We start from the raw sequence: 20,626 nt of genomic DNA, 5'->3' as shown, positions 1-20,626 counted from the left end.
TAAATTTAATATATGTATTTGATATTTTAATATAATTAATAATACTATTGATTCTTATTTCAATAATATTTTATATATATTATATATTATATCACATATATGCAAGCCTGCTTCCAAATTTTGGGTGTTAGAGGCAGGATTATACTTAGAGTCATTTTCAAGTTAAAAATAGACTCATAACTGAAGCTTAGAACATAAAGAGGAAATTATTACTCATAATCTCACTACTCTAATATAACCATTATGATTAGTTTCAACTAACATCAATTTTTTTAAGAAAAGATGAGGTGTCCTTAACTCATTACAGTCATTACTGCCTCTTGGTAAGAAGTAATAAACTTATCAAGTGTGTGTAAGTTACAGATTCGCAGTGGTAGCGAGTACCCCCTTCTGTTTAAAATATTCATAGAATGATAAGACTCTGCTCATACTTTGGTTTGATTTTCAAAACTGTGAATGCTCAACAGGATCCTTAATAAATTTGCTAACAATTTTTTTCTGTTTCTGCACATTGGGCCCAGTTTGGATTCCAGCCTGTACAAAGAACTATTTTTTGCTTTGGAAGACCACCCTACTGATGGGCTTAGGATCTGGGCACCGTTTGGCACAGATTCCCACATGTGGAATTTAAGAAAGCTTTACCGACATGTTTCAGCAGAGACTGAGATGCATGAAACAGAGACCTAGACCTGTGTAAGTATGTAAGCCCGCCCACCTAGTTTTTCCTGAATCCTAGAAAGTTCGACCAAATGTTTAGCGTGAAAACTAACACCAACACGCTTCCTGGCTTGCCACTCTAGGCCAAAGACTGTGATCTTCATTGCTAGCAAATGGGGTGACGGAGAAAAGCATGAAAGGGAAATTTGTCCATCTTTGGAGATGCCTCCAAGGAACCAGTGAGACAAGGGTATCTTTATTTTTTGGTGGGTTGTGTTTTGTGCTCTTGGGCAATTAGTCTTTCTAGACTTAAAATATAATACCCAGCCCGGAGCATCCTAATGTTCATTGTAGATTTGTCTGTTTTCTCTTCACACAAAAAGCACTGACTGCTCAACCATGTTTCAGGTCACCCAACCTTCATGAACTAAACAAGGCCTAAGTGGCCTTCCACTTTCATGCATACAGATACTCAAAGTGGTTTGGACAGGCACGTCACATTACGGCAAAATGCAGGGGACAACATCTGCCTGCTATCATTTACCTCTTCATTTCTTAGTCTGAGTCATGCTTTGATGTAGCATTAAGATGCACTATCATCCTGTGTATCAGGTTAAGATAACAGAGGATTGACCAAAGGTACCTGAAAGGTGTTGGCGGGGGGGGAGCATAATGTAGGTGTGCATTCCCCAGGAAGGAGGCCAAGTGTCATTTTTCCCTCTTCACACACTCACATCACACAGACAATGATAGAAGACAGAGGGTTTCATTGATACAGGTGTTCCCTGCTTGAAGAAAAACCCAAGGTGCAAAAATTAGGACTAACAGCAGACAGAATCAAAGAATCTAAGACCTAAGACAGCAAGAAGAGACTTCAGGACAATCTAATTGTGTGTCTTTCACGCCACCTCAAAGTGATCCGACTGACACCTGCCTCTGCAGGAGAAGTCTGCTGTGTCCATGAAGTCATACTGTACTCACAAAGGAGGGAAGCTGAGAACAGCCCAGTCATGTGTGGCCCTGACTTCACATACCTGCCGGCATCCTCAGATGCACGCGGCTGTCCGGTGACTGCTTTCTCTGAAGCACATCCCAGGAGTCCATCTGATTTCTTACCACCTCTTCCACGGCACATGTGTAGGCCCCTTCATCCTCGGGGCCCATAGAAAAGATCTTGAGAGAGAAAACCTTGGGGTTTAACTTTGAAACCTGGAGCTGTCCTTGACTTGCTCTCTCTCTGTAGTCTCTCTTGAGGTCCAGAACACCACTAGCATTGATGCGGGCCACCTCATTACCATTGAAGAGCCAGATGCCCTGAAGCTGTGGGTCCTGGCCACTGCCTACTACCAGGCAAACCAGTTCTAAGGGTTTCCCTGCTGTAAACGTGCTCTGGGTGGTAATGTTGACTTGAAAATCTCTCACTAGGAAACAAAAGCAAAGCAGATATTTAGAGAAGTCACAGCATCTGTCCTTTCAGTACCGCAGGGAGATAATACCTCCTGTAAGGATCCACAAGGATTGAATTTCATGTGGGAGTTTAGCTCCAAAGAGCAGGTCAGCCAAAGAAATGCCTAGAAGCAAAGATGCCCTTGACTATTCCTTAAATCATTCAGAAAGAACAGCATACATAGCTTTCTGAATGCAATCCTATTAAGCAAAACGTATGCATAGAAATATAAAGTATACAGTAATGTATCTCTTTTTAATAAAAAATATATAACATCTTATGGTATGTTGAATTGCTATAAATTGGGATTTTTTTTTTGGCTGAGAATATCCAGTGGAATTTTCTTAAGTTAAAGCACATGTGATGTATGACTAGTCTGCAGTTAACATAATCCCTAACCATGAAAAACTGAAAGTTTTTCCTAAGACTGGGAAAAGGCAAAGATGCCCACTCTCACCACTTCTATCCAACATAGTACTGGAAGCCTTACCCAGAGAAATTAGGGTAAAAAAAAATAAAGTAAAAATGAAGTAAAATCATCCATTTGCAGATGACGTGGTCTTATATATAGAAACCCCGAAAGACTCCACCAAAAAACTATTAAAATGAATAGTTTCAGTAAAGTTGCAGGATACAAAATGAACATACAAAAAAAAAAATCAGTTGCATTTCTATACACTAACAACAAAGTACGGCGAAACAACAAAGTACGGATCGCGAGTAACTTGTTCTGTGAGTGTTCCGCATGACGAGCAAACATTTCTAATAAATTTTAACTTGATAAATGAGCGATGTCTTGCAATATGAGTAGTACGTGACATCAAACGTCACATGATCACAACTGAGCCAATGGTTCTTCTCTTTCTCTCTCTTTTGCTGTGGGATTGTGGGTGATCATCTCCCATGCTCAGATGCTCAGTCTCACACTGTGGTGTTCGGCAGAAGTCAGTGATTTTTCAGAACATTGGAAGGTGCCCACAACTGGCACCAGTGTATTTTTGTCACTTCAAAGTGCCTATGGATAGTCCTTTGATTTACAGACAAGAGTAAGCTTAGAAATGCTTTGCTCATTCTATGAATTCTATATGTCAGGCTGTCTGCACATATAGACCCTTTCCTCTGCTGCCTTATTGCCAATTACATGAAATACAGTATATGACAAGAGTTTATTGATACTATACTGTAATCAACATCTGTTAGTGATAGTGAAAGTCACCCTTCACAATAACCCTCTTCTCTCTTGTTTCCCTCACACCAGCCATGAAGATTTTCAAAGGTAAGTACAGGTTAACTTGTTTATTTTTCTTTATATTTTTGTATTTTCTTTATTATTTTATATTATATTACAGTATTGTAATCATTTTTATGTGAACATTTTTGGGTTGTGGAACAAATCATCTGAGTTTCCATTATTTCTTATGAGGGAATCCACTTTGATATACAAGTGCTTTGGATTACCAGCATGTTTCTGGAACGATTTATGCTCTCAAACCAAGGTTTTACTGTACTGGAAAAAGACATTAAGAAAACAATTTCTACAGATGGACAACAGGCACGTGAAAAGATGTTCAGCATCACTCATCATCAGGCAAGTGCAAATCAAAACCACAATGAGATATTAGTTCATCCCTGTTAGAATGGCTATTATCAAAAGGACAGGAAATAACATGTGCTGGAGAAGATGCAGTGACAAAGCAACACTTTTACACTGATGTTAGGAATGTAAATTGGTGCCACCAATATTGAAAACAGTATAGAGATTTCTCAAAAAATTAAAAATAGAATTACCTTATGATGCAGCTATTCCTCTTCTGGGTATTTATTCAAAGAATACAAAAACACCAAGAAGATATATGTACCCTTATGTTCATTGCAGCATTATTTATAATAGTTAAGATACAGAAACAACCTAAATGTCCATCAATGGATGAATGGATAAAGAAAATGTGGCACACACACACACACACACACACACACAGAAGAATACTACTTAGCCATAAAAAAGAAAGAAATCTTGCCATTTCCAACAACATGGATGGACCCTGAGGGTATTATTCGAAGTGAAATAAATCAGGCAGAGAAAGACAAATACCATATGATTTCACTTATATGTGGACTCTAAAAACCAAAACAAATGAACAAACAAAATAAAAATGAGCTCACAGATACAGAGAACAGATTTGTGGTTGCCAGAGGGGAAGGGGGTTGGAGAGTGGGCAAAATGGGTGAAGGGGTTCAATTGTATGCTGATGGATTGTAACTAGACTTATGGTGGTGATCCCTTGTAGTCTATACAAACATCGAATTCTAATGTTGCACACCTGCAACTTAATGTCATATACTAATTTTATCTCAATTAAAAAAAAGCTCATTTACAATAGTGTCGAAAAGAAGAAAATACTCCGGAATAAATTTAACCAAGGAGGCGAAAGACATTTGCAATGAAAACTACAAAATATGGATTAAAGAAAGTAAAGAAGATGCAAATAAATGGAAAGATATTCTGTGTTCATGGGTTGGAAAAATGAAAACGAGTATTGGTGAGGATGTGGAGATCAACTGATGAATGGATAAAGAAGATGTGATTTATATATACAATGGAATACTACTTGGCAATGAGAAAGAATGAAATCTGGCCATTTGTAGCAACGTGGATGGGACTGGAGAGTGTTATGCTAAGTGAAATAAGTCAGGCAGAGAAAGACAGATACCATATGTTTTCACTCATATGTGGATTCTGAGAAACTGAACAGAAGACCATGGGGGAAGGGAAGGAGAAAAAATAGCTACAAACAGAGAGGGAGGGAGACAAACCACAAGAGACTATTAAATACAGAGAACAAACTAAGGGTGGATGGGGGGGGATGGGGGAGAGGGGAAAGTGGGTGATGGGCATTGAGAAGGGCACTTATTGGGATGAGCACTGGGTGTTGTATGGAAACCAATTTGGCAATAAATTTCATAAAAAAAAGGATGTGGAGGCAAGGGAATGTAATATTGGTGGGAATATAACATTATAGAAACAGTGTGGAAGTGCCTCAAAAATTAAAAACAGACCTATCATATAATCCCAGTGATCCCACTTCTGGGTGTAGTATCCAAAGGAAATGAAGTCAGTATCTCAAAGAGAGATCTGCATTCCCATGTTTATTATGCATGGTAACAAAGATAACGGAGTCAACCTAAGTACCCTTTGATGGAGGGATGAATGAAGAAAATGTGGTATATATACACACTGAAATATTATGCAGCCCTGAGAGAAAAGGAAATCCTGTCATTTTCAACACCACGGATCAACCTGGAGGATATTAGGCTAAGTGAAATAAGCCAGACACAGAAGGACAAAGACTGCAGGAACTCGCTTGTATGTGCCATCTAAAACTGCCGAACTCATAAAAGCAGAGAGTAGAATGGTAGTTGCCAGGATCTGGGGGAGGGGATGGAAGAGGGAGATTGTGATCAAAGGGGACAAAGTTTCCATTATGTGAGATAAGTTTTATAGATCTAATGTATAGCAAGTGACTACAGTTAATAACACCGTGTTGCATACTTGAAATCTGCTGAGAACAGAGATCTTAAGGGTTTGCACCATACACACATGCACACACACCCCCACCCCCACCCCCCCCACACACACACTACACACAGAAAGTAACTATGTGAGATAATGGATATGTTAATTAGCCTGACTGTGGTAATGGTTTCAAAATGCATGTCTATCAAAACATCATGTACACCTTGATGGGGGGTGGGAGGGAGGGGAGGGTGGGTGATGGGTATTGAGGAGGGCACCTGTTGGGATGAGCACTGGATGTTGTATGGAAACCAATTTGACAATAAATTTCAACTAAAAAAAACATCATGCACACCTTAAATATATACAATTTTTGTCAACATAAATAAAGACTGTTTTATATAAAAAGTTCTCGGAGAGAAAAAGCACCCATGATGTGCCCCCACAGAACTCACTGAGTATAACTTGGACACTCAAGGCCAAAGACCATTTTTTTAATGAAACAGAATAACACTTTTCCTAAAAAAAAAAAAAAAAAAAAAAAGAAGGAACTTCCAATGATCCACCGTTGGATCACTGCTTTTAGCATGGATATATATAGTTTTCACAACCTCTTCCTATTGGACCATAGCCTGTGTAGAGAAACCAGGAATCACAGCTGAGGCTTCCTGCTTGCTTTGATGAAAACGCTAATGGATCATGAAGAGGGACACCATCCCAAGTAGGAAATGGTGTCAGGTGGGAGGAAAGCCTGGCCGTGACGAAGATAAGCCTCCACCCTGGAAGCGGGCTACTCTGGGGCCCGGGTATCTGTGGTGCAGGATCACTGGAGAAACACACCAGCTCAACTTCTTACCAGTATTTAGCCTGTTTGAGGCTCAGGTTCCTTGTTTTAAAAATGGGGAGATGACTAGCTGCCCCATAGGGTAAGGACTACATTAGATAAAGTGCAGATAAAGTGCTTACACAGAGCTTGGCAAGAGTAACACCGTTTCCATGCATGATTTGTGGAATCTATCTAACCATTCAACAGACCTTATCCCATAGAAACCCTGCTGTGTGCAGACCCCCCCAAACCAAATGTCTTTCTTCTTATTGATGCTTCCTAGATGCCCAAAACAAATTTTATTCAAACTTTCTAAATGTGTTTTTTTTTTTAGATTCAACCGAAGATTAGAAAAAAGAAAAAAAAGATGGCCCATAAATACCCACTACCAACATAGTAATGAATTTCTTGAGAAGATCATTACCTGTCGGTTGGATCCTCAGAGTTGTTTGATCTGTCTGCTTTTTCGTGATTAAAGTCCAGGTTTCATCTGGATCTTGAATCCATTCGGTTGCCTCACAGAACAGCTGGCCTTGATCGGAGGGCTGGAGCCTCCCTACGGCCAGCCTGAAGGTAGTGACCCCAAGCTTGTTGAGATGCACATGACCAGCGGCAAACCTCTCGGTAAATGAGGGCCCAGGGATCAACATGAAATCCTTGGAGAGGGAAATAATCTCGGTAGCTTGGCTTCTTTCTCCATCCTGGATCAGGTGCCAGGTGACAGACAGGTGGGTATGCTGAGTTGTCGCTTTGGATGCTTCGCACGTAAGTTCTAATGATTCGCCTTCCTTTTTACTGAGAGTCTGGGAACTCATAGTGGCAGAGAGGGTATCTGGAATAACTGAAAGCAAAGGAAAGATGACAACTGACTGGCCCAGGGACCCATCAGACAAGCCTCCTTAGACAAAGATGGTGCCCTGACCCACCATCTGTAAAGCACACAATTTGAGTTGTTTTCCACCAGCCATATGCCTTCCCTATTGCCAAGAGGAACATTGGCATCTGTATAGATAGCCTATGGAACTTGGCAAAACTAATGCCTCGGTGATGTATTGACCCTGACTTTACATTTTTAGCGTAGGCTGTGACCAATTTAGCTACTTAGACACGGAGTATTTAAGACGGAAAAGCACTGGGAGCTAGGAGACCTACATTCTCATCCTGAGTCTGTCCCTATTTGACGACAGGAACTGGAGCAAGTCGCTTCACTTCCTTACGCCTTACTTAACCTGCTTCTTTGTAAAGTTCTGAAATAATCTCTTATAATCTATCACCCAGAGCCAAAATGCAACCCTTACCACAATTTTGATAATCACCCTACCCACCTGTCATCGTGTTCTTCCTCAAGGACATTCACACAGCCTATGCTTATGTGAAAGCAACACTTAGATTCAATCAACAAATACTGCTTGAGCAACCAACCACTCAGTGCCAGTCACTGTGCTGGGGGCCGAGGTAGCTGTGCTCATGGAGCTCTGGGTGAGGTAGGGGTCATGTAAGGAGCCAAATATCACATAACCTGGGTGAGTGCTAACAATAGTGATGTGAATAGAGCATCAGGAGGAAACAAAGATATGGGAGCACTGCCTGAGACAGGACAGATTTCACAGAAGAGGGAATACCTAAGATGGGTCCACAAGCATATGTAGGAGTTGGCTAGACTGAAAGACGGGTGCTAAGATATTCTAGGCAAAGGGGCAACGTGGTCATTGCAAGGACTATGAACCTCTCTCTCTACGTAAATATGCTAGAGGAGAGTAATTGGGGAATCATAATTTCCAAGTTGATGACTTATCACTGATCGTGCTAATACAAGCTCTCTTACCAAGTTAATGTTCTCCCTCCAAGAAGAGACATGGCCTGGGGAGAACCCTCACAGTTCTGTCTGATCAACCTGCAGCCAGCTATGGACAAGGCCTTCGGAGACTTATACACTATCTATATCTTCATGGCAAGGTTGACTAGAGAGATGAATTGAGAGTTTTAGAGAATGTGGGATACCGATCTGTGACCAATCTGCAACACATCCAGTGGGCCGCGAGGGCTCTCTTGCCAAAGGGCTTGACACAACGTGAAGGCACGTCACGTTGCAAGGCATCGTGATGGTGGGGGTCTGGCTTGTCGGGGGACCGGCAGGCGCAGGAGGCCAAACAGCTTACCAATGAGTCTAGTCTTCGCACTGTAATTGCCGTAGTATTTTTTATCCGTGTTCGGTGTGTAACACTCATACTCTCCAGAATCCTTCAGCTGGACCTTTGAGATGTGCAACAAGACTGAGTTGCCCCGGACCCTCTCCACATAGATCCCCCTGCTTCGTACTCGCTGCGCGTACACCGCGTAAGTGAAGGTGGCATCCGCGGTGCTTATGATCTGGATTTCTCGAGTCGGGGCTGTCGGCAGGTAAACAGACCACTGGAAGTGCTGCTCAGAAGGTCCCTCGTAGCCAGTTACATTGCAGCCAATGCTGACCGGGTAGCCTTCAGCCCGAAACAGCGGTCCTTTCTGGACCGTTACTTTTCTCTGGCCAATGCTGAGCTTAGCTTGCAAGGAGGAGGAAGAAAGGGGAATAAAAATAGATTAGTGCTCCGGTCCCCCGTGCACCACCTTATACAGCTCCCTGTATTACAGTTCTAGTAAATGAGATCACAGGTTATTAGCTATAATCAACTCAAATATTCAACACCTCCTCCAGGCTGAGGAGCAGTGGAATGCCTTCATGAGTTCATTGGGTTTTTTACAACTTTAACTTCCACAGTAATTCCTAGGCTCTTAAAAAAAAAAAAAGTCAGCTTCACCCGTGTTATGACTGGTAACGCTTAGTGCCCAGTGTTATCTGAGGGCACTTATTTGAAAGTAAATACAATGCATGATAATTCGCCTTTTACATTATCTTACGGGAAGATTCAGCAAGTACTTCCTCCAGACTCCAATTCCCGGGTGCCTGTCAGGCTGTCCTCACAGACATTGCTGGAGAGACAAAGTCTAGAGCACCGCCCACGCTGTCCATGGTGCCCAGCTTTCTTTGTCTCGCTACTTGGTTAGAACTATTTGTAGCCCGTGGCCAGGTCTGATGCAGGACTAGCTAAAATTAGCATCTGAAGAGCGAGGCATTTCCTTTCTATACTGGGGAGGGTTTGGGTTTTTTGTTTTTTTTTGGTTTTTTTTTTTTGTAATTTTTTAAAGAGGCACTGCAGCCTTACTGAAAAGCTTCCTAAAAGATGGCCCATCAAGTCCACCAGGATCTGGGATCAAATTCACTTCAGTTCTCCTCTTACCAGAAGTTTTCAGTTGGGACTACTCAGGAATGCTGCCTGTTGAGACACACATCTCAAGCATTAGGGTCAAAGGACAGAATATGATCAAATGGCGGCATTTTCTTTCTTTTTTAAAAAATTTTTTTTAACATTTATTTATTATTAAGAGACAGAGAGACAGAGCATGAGCAGGGGAGGGGCTGAGAGACGGGGAGACACAGAATCTGAAGCAGGCTCCAGGCTCTGTGCTGTCAGCACAGAGCCCGACACGGGCGGGGCTCGAACTCACAAACCGCGAGATCATGACCTGAGCCGAAGTCGGACGCTTAACCGACAGAGCCACCCAGGCGCCTCAAATAGCAGCATTTTCTTTGCACGTTTTCAAACTCCGGCGTTTGGCAGAAATTAAGATGTCTGTGTTTATGGAGCATGTTAATACTAAAGGTTAGTTTGTGTTACACAAAGAACAAAGAGCTAATGACAGGTGCCAAAGGGTGAGCTGGATCTTTCACTGGGGGCCTGGGGGCTGAAGACAGAGAGGATGGAAAGACGTCAGAAGAGTCCGATGGGGAGCAATTGCTGGGATTGTGGAACGAACAGAACAGAGTTCGTAAGAAGGTAGGGCAGCAGCAGAGTACCCGCTGAATTTTGCAAATCCACAAGAACAGGAGCAAGTCAAGGAGACTAGAGTGGAAGAAAGTGAGAGAAAGGAAAAATGGCCTTACAGAGACCATGAGAAGGCTGAGGATAGGAATTCTGGAACGGAGACAATTCTGATAGAAGGGGCCCTACAAAAAACGGGGAGAAACGGCAAGTGGTTATCTGATGTAGTCCACTACAAATCACAGACTGAATGCTTAATGCAAAACTGGGAAACAAGCAAACCTCCAATCCACCACACGCATCTCCCGTAGTAATGAAAATACGCCAATTTATTCATAAATCCTGGTTGATGTCATGTATTTATATTATGTTCGAATGGAAGTTAGAACATAAATATAGGAAAAACATAACTTATTACTTACCAAAACATTACTCAACAGAGACCATTTGAGGCATTTTTGGCAACGCCAGCCAGACTTCGGCACATATCTTAAAGAAATGTGTGCCCGTGCATCAGGGTACCTGTGCAAGGACACCCACAGCAGCACTGTTCGTTGTGGCCCCAATCTGGACAGCACCCATATGTCCATCAACAGCTGAATGACATGACTGTGGTATGTCCATAAAATGGAATATTACACAGAAGTGAAAGTGGATGGATTGTGACTGGTTGTACTGTGGATGACTGTGTTTAATGAACGATGCAGAATACTTGAGAATCTTTTTGACTATATACAGAGTGATTTCAGTCTTTATAAAAATTTAAAAACAGGTGAAACCACACTAGAGTGTTCAATAAATGGAAAAATAACGGATAAAGCCACTTAAAAAGGAAGAAAAGCTGGGAAGTGGTTATCACGGAAGGCAGGACAGTGATGGTGTGTGCAGAGAGGGTTATGATCTGGATGGGGCATGTGGCAGGGGGGATGGGTGCTTCTAGCAATATTCTAGCTCACGACCTGGATAGTGATGACATGGTTTTTACTTTTTACTTATTTATTACACTGCATGTTTATGTTTTGTTAACTTTCCTTATGTGTTATAGTTCCACAATAAAAATGTTTTTAGAAGGACGGTTTCTGGGGTACCTGGGTGGCTCAGTCGGTTGAGCATCTGACTCTTGATTTTGGCTCAGGTCATGATGTAGGTATTGTGGGATTGAGCTCCGCATCGGGCTCTGGGCAGAGTGTGGAGCCTGCTTGGGATTCTCTCTCTCTCTCTCTCTCTCTCTCTCTCTCTTTCTCCCCTGCCCTCTGCCCCTCCCCTTTTCATTCTCTCTCTCAAAAAAGACTGCTTTTAGAAGTATGGTTTCTAAGTTACCACTAACCTGTTTCTAACACGGCATGTTACCACAATATTATTTTGGTGGCTAGGCAACACTTTTTCAACATTTTCCATGACTTTTCAGAGATGGATACCACATCTGAAATATTTTCTTGCAAAAATCAGCACTCCATTTTCTAGTGCTTTATTTGCCAATCCAATAAATATTTATTCAACAACTTATAGTATTCCTGATACTTCAAGGATCTAAGAAACAAAGATGGGATGGGGATGGTCTTTAACTTTGTGACTGTATAAGTCAAGGAGGGTGGAGGTCATCTCTCTGAGATAGGGAGATGATAACACTGTTCTGAGGAATTTGAAGGAAGGGGGGAAACAGGGAAGGTTTATGGGAGAAAGATGGTATGAGAAGTGGAATTTGGAGAATCAAAAAGATTAGGATAATTTAAGTGGGGAGACTTCATGAGAAAATTGTATGAGTAGGAATTGGGAGACTTGTTTAGGAATTAAGGAGCGATAAACTGGATCAGGGGAAGGGTCACATCAAGATTAATAGAAGGAGACAAGGTTGATAGGAATTTGGGGCCCAAAGCATGAAGGACTTAACTATCATGTCTGAAAGTTTGAACTTGACTGATTAGGTGCTGGAGAATCCACTGGAAGTGTTGGAAAGTTCTTAGGAAAATTAGTCTGACAGCTGTGTAGGATGATGGAAGTTAGAAATAAACATTAGGGAATTCTGGTAGCCCGGGAAAGAAGTAATGACAGCAATAGGAATGGAAAGAAAGGGACTGTCATTTCGAAGCCACTGTGGAGATAAAATCTAGAGAGTTTTTCAGTGCCTTGGATTCTTGGAGGTAGAAGGGGTGGATGGAGATGAAAGGCAGGAAGAAATAAAAAATGATGGCAGGTTTTGTGAGGCTGACCGAGAGTGAAATAGTACTGTTAATAGAAATAAGGGTATCAGGAAGAAACTGTTGCGTGTTCAAGGGTGAGGGAGAAGATAATGCGTTTGATTTTTGAAAATACGAAATTCGGAACACCATTAAGTAAACAGGAAGGATATCCAGCAAGCATTTGGAAATAATATTTAAATATATATATATATATATTTGTACTTTTAAAATTATTATTGTCTTTTTTAACTTTAGAGAGAGAGAGCATGCAAGTAGGGAAGAGGGGCAGAGGGAGAGAGAGAGAGAGAGAGAGAGAGAGAGAGAGAGAGAGAGAGAGAATACTAAGCAGGTTCTATGCTCAGCACAGAGCCCGATTCAGGGCTTGATCCCACGACCCTGGGATCATGACCTGAACAGAAAACAAGAGTCGGAGGCTCAGGGTGCCTTGGTTAAGCATCCGGCTCTTGATTTAGGCTTAGGTCATGATCTCACGGTCTTAGGATTGAGCCCTTATCGGGGCTCCGCGCTGACAGTGCAGAGCCTGCTTGGGATTTCTCTTTCCCTCTCTCTCTTACCCACCCCCCAAAATAAATAAATAAACTTAAAAAAAAAAGGGTCAGAGGTTCAACTGACCAAGCCACCCAGGAACCCCTATATATTGGTACTTACTCAACTCAAGTCTACTCAACTTGGAAAATATTTGTAATCTAATCCTTTTAAGAACTCTGTGATATCCCCATATTTAGCAATGTGAGACTTGCCAATGGTTGAACCAGACTCCAACCCAGCTTTGCAAATGTCAAATCCCTGGCTGTCTCCATTGCCTCTCACTGCTTCTTGTGAATGTCTGCTTGTAACCACCGAGGGTTCTGGGCCAGAGGTGCAGATTCGGTCGCTGACAGTGCTGGGCAATGATAGGGAATACAAGGAGGAAGGCTGAAGAGAGGTAACTAGAGGGTCTCTCTAGTTCAGGGACAGGATGAGGAACAGACCTACAGAAGGAAGAGTGAGGGAGATAGAAGAGCAGCCGGGACACAGCAGCTCGGAAACCAAAGGAGGAAAAACCTGACACAAAAGAGCTTGTCTGGTTGTTGAGCGCTGCTGGGAGGGTAAGGACCCTAAAGGCAGGGCACAGTCTTTTTAATTTGATGAGGAAGATATCAGTGGAAATCTTTGTAAAAAGAGATTTCAATAGAGCAGAAACAGAGGACTTCAAGGGTAAGAAAGGGTGTAAACTACCCAAGACGTCTTGTGGAGACAGGAAGCAGAATAGGGTGGCAGCTGGAAAGAGTAGCTGAGAGGGGAGGAGCAGGGAGGGCTGGAAGGACATGTTTAAGGACAGAGAAGGTGCAGAGGGGTAAAGATGGATGACGCCAGAGAGGATGATGAATGGAGGAAGGTCCTCGTAGAGGCGTGAGGTCAAGAACATGAGTGGGAAGGGACTGCTTTCTCAGAGAAGTGGAGCAACCGTGTGGAAGTTTCATAGGTATTTTTAATGCGAAAGGAATGGCTGGCAGAGGTCAACTCAAATGGCTATGCATTGGGACCATGCGCTGAAGCATCTTCTATAAGGACATTCTCTGTGGGATATGTTGTACACATCTCTCCTCCTCCTCAGGGGTAAACTACTTCCGAGGGCTCTTCTGTTGCTTTCTCTTCCAATCAGAGGGTTAGAAATCTTTGCATGGCAGCTCAAATTCCCATTGCCTAACGGGCACACATCTGGGCGCCGACATACTCCACTGGGGTCACACTTTTGAAACACAGAGAATTCTCGGGTACTGGCTTTGTTCAGAAATATCCCCGGGACTGCCAAATTTACGACTACAATATTACTTACATGGAAGCTGTTAGGCTGAATCATATAAAATGGCCCATAATTGACCATTTTTGACACACAAAAACAGCAACTCCAAATGATCCCACTTTACACAAAACCTACCTGGAGAATGTCAAGGAAAGCAGTATGTCTTTCCTTACACGTATAAAAACCCTATACACTTGGAGGCTGAGAGAACTTCCAACCAAAAACATTTTTTTTCTATGCATAAAGTCTCAGTACGATTAAAAAAAAAAATCGGCCCCTCCCCAGCACCCTCCCTCCCACCTCAGTGGTTTTTATATGTAGGGCAGTCAGCGTGAGGGGTGATGGATCAGGCAGGCAAAGCTAAGTCCAAGAGCTCATCTACCCATGACATTCACCTTGTCTAGCACCACGTTCTAACAGAACCGATCGGTCTTTACGCCTATTTAAAAAAAATAATTTGGACAAAGTATACATTTGCCAAACAACACAACTGGTCAATTGATCAGGGTTGAATTTCCTTCATGATTTATAATTTTCTCTCCATATGTATAAGGAAGGACAAAGAGTGGGCTTCCAAAGTTCTTTCAAGTTACTTCCTGATTTATGTGTTCTCACATAAAAACTGTGGCTCTACACAAAATGAGTGCTGGATAGTGGGTCAGAATTTAGAAGAAATAAATACAGGGGCGCCTGGGTGGCTCTGTTGGTTAAAGGTCATGATCTCACAGGGAGTTTGAGCCCCGCATCGGGCTCTGTGCTGTCAGCACGGAACCCACTTTGAGTCCTCTCACTCTCTCTCTGCCTCTTCCCCGCTCTCTCTCTCAAAAATAATAAATATTGGGGCGCCTGGGTGGCTCAGTCGGTTAAGTGTTCGACTTCGGCTCAGGTCATGATCTCGCGGCTCATGAGTTCGAGCCCCGCGTCGGGCTCTGTGCTGACAGCTCAGGGCCTACAGCCTGCTTCAGATTCTGTCTCTGGCTCTCTCTGCCCCTCCTCCACTTGTGCTCTGTCTCTCTGTCTCTAGAATAAACAAACATTAGAAAATTTTTATAAGAAAAATACTAAATATTAAAATAAAAGAAGTAGTAAATATACACCTCATATATATTTATAATTGTTTACATGAGTTAAGGAAAAGCTTCCAGCTTCTCTTTTTTGAACCTGCCTACAACCTGCCTTCACCCAGGGCTTCCAGCCTGCTCACCAGAAAAAAAAAAAAAAAAAAAAAAAGAAAGCGTGTGAGAGTTTGCAACGTCCGACTTGTTGCACAATGTACACTCCGTTTTCCCCAACACACAGGCCAAACACACAGTCCAAATACACAAAGCACATACACTTAAGAATCATACTCAGGGAAAAAAAAAAAAACACCAAGATTCATACTCAACAAGTGACCAGGGCACATAGGAAGGTCCCCATCCAACTACCCAGCCATCAAAGCTTGCCAAGCCAGTCTGGTGGGTGCCCATCGCCCAGCAACTAACTGGCCCTTGTAATGAATCCTGCAGACCACCTCTTACCCATCAGGCCCCAGATCTGAGCCTTGCCTCACACAATCCAACATCCACTGAACCCAGTTCAGTTCAAGCCAGTGTTCATGAAGCACCCCATTGTGCTGAATGCTGTAGCCTCTCCATGCTTTAGTCACAGCACTCAGTTCCCCTACCGTCACTTGAGTCCCCGCACTAACACAATCTAGTCTCTACAGCAGGAGTTCCCAGCCTGGGTCCACACACAGGATCACAGGGCCCATACACTCCAGTGAAAAACAAAAACCTACATCTTTATCTTCACAAGTCTTAACGAGAACTCAGCATTTCCTTTGGTCATGAATGTAGACAGCAAACCATAGATATTTCCATATCATATTACAGTTGTTGAAAATATCTTGAAATATGATTCATACTCATTCCTGCTTTGAAGTTTGGTGGTTGACAGACCGCCTCTAGATCTCCTTATGGAATCCGCAAAGAAGCAGACACATCACTACGTCACTCTTTAAAAATATTTTGATGATTGCATTTCAGCATGACTGACTTCCCCTATAATCCTATGCATTTCATTTTAGGCATTTAAAAAATTATGCTAAGGTGGGTTCTCTAGGCTTCACCGGATGCTAAAGGAACCCATAGGACAAAACCAGTACCTGCTACTTGCTCTGGAAAGATTTCATTCCCAACCCAGGCCATCAGCTTTTCAGTCTACCCCCAAATGTCCCTTTCCTCCACCCTGTTCTAATATGTTTAGATGCTCCTGGGCCATAGCTAAGGCCCCTCCATATGCCCTTTAGCGGAGCCCAGTGAATCTTCTTGGCCCCTTCTCAGTCCCTCAGGTCAATTCCCCCGCTTCAGTTCGTGGGTGATGTCCAGAACCTTCTTTTAGCTTAACCTAAAACTACTAAGTACCCTAATACCTTTTCCTTCCATCCAGCCACATCCCCAAGGCTCACACATCAGAGAAACCTTCAGGCCACCTGTCAGTCTGGGGAGCTGGGCCCTCACTCTCTCCAGGGATGGGTTAGCCCAGGAAGAAAAGGTAAAGGCAGGACCAGCAAAACTGGCAGAACTGGCCCCACAGACAAATGTAAAAAAAAACCAAAAAAACCAAAAAAAACAGTGGGACCAGGTCTGTGGGACTCAACCAAGCACTGCACCTCCCTGGAACTCGAGGATGCTGAGGCAAACCATGAAACCATTATCAGTAAGTCAAAAATTACTGCCTGCGCCAGAGATGTGTGGCACGGTTTTTCCCGTTAAGTACCAAGTTGTCCTGTTTCACCACCCACCAGCCTCCTGTTGACTAGCTCCGGTGACAACAGAGACATGCACAATTATGACACTTACTCAGAAGGAGAAAGAGAGATGCCACGTATAGGATGTGTGCCATTTGGACCAGTACAGACCTCTCCTGGCGGTGTCACTGAAGTTGTTCAGACACCCAGTGGCAAAGGCTGTGCTCTCACTACAAAGGTAAAGAGGAAGCAGTAGTGTGGTTTCCAGCCCACTGAGAAAGACAGATGGTTTGCACAGAGCAAAACCATTTGCATCATGAACTTTTTTGCTAATCACTCAAATCTGGGTGAGAAAAGTTACACTGGGTAAGTAAATGTATACAGATAGAAAGAAGAAAATACAGACCCCATCCTGGCTAACTGCGTATCCTTAAGTAATCACGAGGGAATATAACTGACTAAATAAAAAAAAAAAAAAAAAACAAGCTGAAATTTTCTCTTCTTAGCCCTTACCTGTCCTTCCAACTTGGGAGAGGAAGGGACCGAGAAATGCAAGGACCCCCCGAAAACATGAACCTGGGGAGACATGAGGTGCTGGTAATGTCAGTCTCTGGAACCAGGCTGCCTGGGTTTGCATGCAGATTCTACTTTTAATAGCTCTATGTGCTCGTTAACTTTTCTAACTCATCTACAAAATGGAGATACTAATAGTATGTACCCCATCAGACTGCTGTGTGAATTGAATGAACTAATTCACTTAAAGCACCTAGAACAGTATCTGGTACTTAGTAAATGCTCAGTAAAATCATCTACCATCATGTGACATGTAAGTGAATCTTCATCTGCCCAATATGGGCCTGGCACCAAGGATGGTCAATGAATGCCTAAATATGACAGTTGGCACTGAACCCAGGCCACACCCTAGAAGACAAGATCATCCAAGGATAGGCTCACTGAAGACATTCGTTCCCTAGGTCAAGGCTACATCTAGATATGTCAGTAATGAACTGGTCTGCTTCAGGCCACAGTATCAGGCAGATTTCTGCTCGTTCCATCCATCCATCCATCCATCCATCCATCCAACTTGTTTAGTACTTCTGTGTTCTGGGTGCTTTGCTAAGTTCTGCACAAACGAAGATGTTAACAACCCAGCCTTTGTTCTCGGGAAACTTCCACCTACTCAGATAATCACAATGCAATGTTTTCGAGCACAACAGTCAATGCAGCTGCTGAAAGGGGTAGGAAAAGTCAGTGGGCAGGAGGCAAGGTCAGGCTGGGCGGGGCTGGGCCAAATGAGACAATTAGGAATGAAGAGGGGCAGGTACAGCTGGGGGAGAAGCAGTCTAGTGTGGATACTAATGCACCAGTCACGTTCCCCTGTTGGGGTAAAGTTTGAGGCTGGTATGGAGGAAGAAGGGTCCACAGAGGTAGGCTGGGGCAGATGTTACTGGTAAGACAGTGGTCTAGTTTCATTCTTCTGCATGTCGCTTGCTGTCCAGTTCTCCCAGCACCATTTGCTAAAGAGACTTTTTTCCATTGGATACTTTCCTGCTTTATCGAAGATTAGGTGGCCATACATTTGTGGGTCCAACTCTGGGTTCTCTATTCTATTTCATTGGTCTATGGGTCTGTTTTTGTGCCAATACCATACTGTCTTGATGATTACAGCTTTGTAGTACAGGCTAAAGTCTGGGATTGTGATGCCTCCAGCTTTGGTTTTCTTCTTCAATATTACTTTGCCTATTTGGGGTCTTTTGTGGTTCCATACAAATTCTAGGATTACTTGTTCTAGCTCTGGGAAGAATGCCGGTGCAGTTTTGACTGGGATTGCATCGAATGTGTAGATTGCTTTGGGTCGTATTGACATTTTAACAATATTTATTCTTCCGATCCGTAAGCATGGAATGTTTTTCCATTTATTTATGTCTTCCTCAATTTCCTTCATAAGCTTTCTATAGTTTTCAGCATACAGGTCTTTTACATCTTTGGTTAGGTTTATTCCCAGGTATTTTATGGTTCTTGGTGCACTTGTAAATGGGGTCAGTTTCTTTATTTCTCTTTCTGTTGCTTCATTATTGGTGTATAAAAATGCAACCGATTTCTGTACGTTGATTTTGTACCCTGCTACTTTGCTGACAGAGAAATGTTTTCAGGGGTCAGAGAAATCCTATGGGAACTCACTGTACTTTCTGTAATTTTTTTTCTATAAGCCTAAAATTAGTCTAGAAAATAAAGTACTTAAAATATTCCTTATACTGTATCCATAAAGTGGATGCATTTTGTATTTTTAAAAATTTTACCTTAGTAAAGCTGATTTAAATATCGGGAAAAATAATAAATGAATAAACCTTGATCAACTCTGTAAAAAAAAAAAAATATATATATATATATATATATATATATATATATATATATATATATATTGAGGACAAATAGCTAGAGATGCATTTGGAATTAGAAGGTAGCCTCTGATCTGAGGATCTTCTGAGGGATGCTGGAGCTGGGTGGAGGTGAACAGGAACACGATTGGCTATCACACAAGGTAAGTTAGGTGAGGTGACCTTGGAGAAATACAAATAAAGAGATGGACATTTGAAGGAGGGAGAAGGCATAGCTGATTTGAGGATAATGGGAAATGAGGCCAATCTTTAGGGTAAAAGCAGCATTTAAGATAGGACTTACTTTCCCAGTGGCAATTATAGTACGATAGGGTAACATTCAACAAACTCGGGTCTGGAAGCCTCTAGCTGCTACCCTTTTTTAGTTTCCACTTTCTCTCCCTCTGGTGTTATTTATTGGTGATGATACCTAACAATTAGCTCTCCAATGTTAGTCAACCTATAAATATTAATGTGTTTAGTGAAACGCTCCATACTTCCCTTTTCAAGGTACTATGATGCAAGGGTTGGAGATAAAACAAGTGGAAGACGAGCCCTTCCCTCCAGGAACTTGAAATCTAGTTTAATAAACAACCATAGACAAGAAGCAGTAGACAGTTGGCATGAGCTCCTAATCACGTGGGCCTCTCCACAGCAACGCTTGAGTGTCCTCACAACATGGCGGCTGGCTCCCCCCAGACTGAGGCCAAGGAGGAAGATGTAGTGCCTTTTATGGCCTAGTTTCAAAGTTACACACTACCATTTCCACCCTATTTTACTTGTTAAAAGGGAATCATTAAGTCCAGCCCATACTCAAGGGGAGGGAAATTAGGCTGTGCGTTTTGAAAGGAGGAGTGTCAAGAATTCATGGACATTATTTTAAAATCAGCACAAACCTACACCTATATTCAAACAATTTTTAACACTTTTTCCATATGTGCTTTATATATGTGCATGAATATGTATGTATTTGTTTGAAAGAAAGAAAAAAAAGGAAGGAAGGAAGGAAGGAGGGAAGGAGGGAAGGAATGGGAAGGAAAGAGGGAGGGAGAGGGAGGGTAACCAAATAAGGCAGAGTGTGTTGAGTATCCACTTTATGGCTCAAACGAGAAATATCCTAAGAGTTAATAGGCTGGAGAGGCCACTGTAGGCAGGGAACAGCCATAGGTCATTCCGAAAAGGCTGGTTTTAAGTAGGTCCTTGGGGATCTGTAGGATTCAAACAGGCAG

The 20,626-nt window shown here is 42.5% G+C and overlaps 1 protein-coding gene across 1 annotated transcript in view; it reads right to left on the bottom strand.

The window, feature by feature from the left end:
• CD101 (CD101 molecule) overlaps positions 1 to 19,353 on the bottom strand; it is a 39,320-nt gene extending 19,967 nt beyond the window's left edge. Inside the window, exons 1-4 of the mRNA XM_053214666.1 lie at positions 17,132 to 19,353; positions 8,604 to 8,984; positions 6,869 to 7,285; positions 1,692 to 2,078 (exon numbers count right to left, since the gene is read on the bottom strand). Coding sequence (XP_053070641.1) covers positions 1,692 to 2,078; positions 6,869 to 7,285; positions 8,604 to 8,984; positions 17,132 to 17,174 — 1,228 coding nt within the window. The 5' untranslated portion in view covers positions 17,175 to 19,353. The remainder of the gene's footprint in view (positions 1 to 1,691; positions 2,079 to 6,868; positions 7,286 to 8,603; positions 8,985 to 17,131) is intronic.
• Positions 19,354 to 20,626: the final 1,273 nt, after the last annotated feature.

The sequence above is a fragment of the Acinonyx jubatus genome, chromosome C1 (assembly GCF_027475565.1).
Source record: "Acinonyx jubatus isolate Ajub_Pintada_27869175 chromosome C1, VMU_Ajub_asm_v1.0, whole genome shotgun sequence".
Taxonomy (NCBI): Eukaryota; Metazoa; Chordata; class Mammalia; order Carnivora; family Felidae; genus Acinonyx; species Acinonyx jubatus.
This window is presented reverse-complemented; position numbering and strand designations above follow the sequence as displayed.